Genomic DNA, 2,380 nt, shown 5'->3' on the forward strand with positions numbered 1-2,380 from the left:
GCCACTGCCCTCACGGCCTGCAGCCGGGGGGTCCTGCCCGCAGGGACTAGCAGCAGCCTCCTGGGCAGTGGCAACCCCCTTGCTTGAGGGGCCAGGGAAGGCCTGCAGCCAGCCCTGCGGAATCCCCTGCCTGGATGGGCAGCTCTGTTGTGTCCCCAAGCCCTGCAAACTCTAGTCGGGGCCAGGAGCTGCCGTGCCCCCTCTCTGCAGGTGAATGCCTGCCCTCCCTGCCAACCCTTCTGGGCAGAGGGACTAGGGGCTGTGTGGCCTGGCAACTCTGGGCACGGGCTGGGGTTTGCTCCTGGAGACAGCCCAGGGCAGGGGAAGGCTTCAGCTTCACAGCATCTCAAGGGCTCAGCCCCATCCGGGGCTGCTGGGGTAGCCCTGGGTGTCTTTCTCCTGTACCCCTGTCCCTGCATGCTGGGGCCAAGAGAGCTGGCTGAGCCCCACAGCCTCTGGCTGTGCCTCAGCCCACCCTGTGCAGCCTCCCTGGGGGTGCAGGAAGGATCCCTGCGGAGCTGGTCACTGCCCCCGGCACTTCCTGGTGTCACACTGTGTGAAGGATGATGATCAATCATGATCAATTGCACTGCTGGCAGCTGCGTCAGGGGCACAGAGCTGGTCCCCTCTGGCTGCCCAGCCCTTGCTCTAAGTGTCTCTTCTTATTCCTTGCCCCACCATTAGCCGTGCTGCCGGGGTGCAGCGGGCACTCAGCTGGCACCAGCAGCAGGAAGGAAGGTTTCATCCTCTAAATGGGTTCCCTGTCATGTTTAATCATCATCAGTGCTGGAGACGCTGCTCCCCGCTCGCCCCGCAGTCCTGCCAAACCCTCGGTGGGAGCCCCCACAACCCCCAGGGTGCCGGGGCTCTCAGCCTCAGATGCTGGCATGCTCTTCTGGCATGATGGGGGGGACACGGGGGCTCACTAGGGGCAGTGGGTGGCACCCAAGGTGACTCACACCTGGCTTCATCCCCCCAGGAACCTGCTGGACATGGACACGTTTTCCAAGTCTGACCCAGGTGGGTGGCAGGGCTGGGCAGGGGGCACAGCACGGGCACAGCACGGCACGGCAGCCTGGCTCTGCTCCTCTCCCCACAGTGGTGGTCCTCTTCGTGCAGAGCTCAGGGAGCAGCGAGTGGAAGGAGGTGAGCATGGTCCCTCTCAGCGGGTCCCTGGGGATGCTCCCAGCCCCGTGCCGGGGTTGCTGCTGCTCCCAGTGCCTGTGCTCCTGCCTAATCCCCGTCTGGGTTAAACGGGCCCATATGGCCACGCACATCCACGCTAGTGATCTGGTCCCGCCAACAGCATTAATCCCCCCACCGGGATTAGCACCAAGGCAGCTGCACTGGGGAGGGCTCCCAGGGTGGGGGGGCTGCTCACACCCCAGTCTCCGCAGTTTGGGCGCACCGAGGTGATTGACAACACCCTGAACCCCGACTTCGTCCGCAAGTTCGTCCTCGACTACTATTTTGAGGAGAAGCAAAACCTCCGCTTCGATGTGTGAGTGGGATGGCTGGGGAAGGGCTCAGCACCAGCTTGGGGTGGAGCAAAGCACCGAGTCAGTGATAAATAGCCGTAATAAATAAGGATAATAAATAAGGATAATAAATAAGGATACAGCAGTGAAAAGCACAACGGGTGGGGGAAGCAGGGCTGCCTCCTGGGGCTCAGGGCTCTGCTCTCCTATCACCAGCTACAACGTGGACTCCAAGAGCTGCTCCATTTTAAAGCAGGTGAGCACAACCTGTGCCAGGGGTCACACAGTGACCCCCAGGTGTGACACTGTAGTGGGCACCCCGAGGCTGTGCCTGGTGCAGGTGCTGTCAGGGGGGTACAGGTGGCCCTGGCCTCAGGGGTCTCTAACCCACTCTCCATCTCTCTACGCACCATGGGGACTGACAGAAGGTAGGTACTCACCACACACCAGCCCCTTCTCTGCCCTGGGACCCTGGCCCATGGGTGTTCCTGGTGGGGCAGGGTGCAGGATGGGGCCAGGATGCACTGCGGAGGTGGCTTGGGGAGTGCAGGATGGGTGTAGGGTGGACTGAAGGGTGCAGGATATGTTCAGGGTACATGGGGTGGCTCTGGAGAGATGGGTCCAGGACATGTGGGGCAGCTTGGGGGGTGGGAGGGCAGGGCTGTGGAATGGCCCTCAGGGCATAGGATGGGTCCAAAGCACATGGATTGGGCACCTGGCATGGTCCTGGGGGTGCAGGATGGTTCCTGGGCAAGGGGGTGGCTCTTGGGGCACAGGGTGAGGTCCAGGATGCTTGGCATGGCCCTGGGGCAGGGTGGGAGCAGGTCTGGTGGGCAAATTGGGAGGGTGAGGGGTGGGTGTGGGTGGTAGGGAGCTGTGGCAGGAGCCCCTGAGCTCTCCCA

At 62.7% G+C, this 2,380-nt stretch overlaps 1 protein-coding gene across 1 annotated transcript in view; it reads left to right on the plus strand.

Annotated features, from left to right (window-relative positions):
• Positions 1 to 992: 992 nt before the first annotated feature.
• CPNE9 (copine family member IX) overlaps positions 993 to 2,380 on the plus strand; it is a 7,173-nt gene continuing 5,785 nt past the window's right edge. The window contains exons 1-4 of the mRNA XM_009999315.1: positions 993 to 1,020; positions 1,100 to 1,146; positions 1,398 to 1,501; positions 1,695 to 1,734. Of these exons, the coding sequence (XP_009997617.1) occupies positions 993 to 1,020; positions 1,100 to 1,146; positions 1,398 to 1,501; positions 1,695 to 1,734 (219 nt within the window). The remainder of the gene's footprint in view (positions 1,021 to 1,099; positions 1,147 to 1,397; positions 1,502 to 1,694; positions 1,735 to 2,380) is intronic.

This window comes from Chaetura pelagica, unplaced genomic scaffold (assembly GCF_000747805.2).
Source record: "Chaetura pelagica isolate M959 unplaced genomic scaffold, ChaPel_1.0 scaffold316, whole genome shotgun sequence".
NCBI lineage: Eukaryota > Metazoa > Chordata > Aves > Apodiformes > Apodidae > Chaetura > Chaetura pelagica.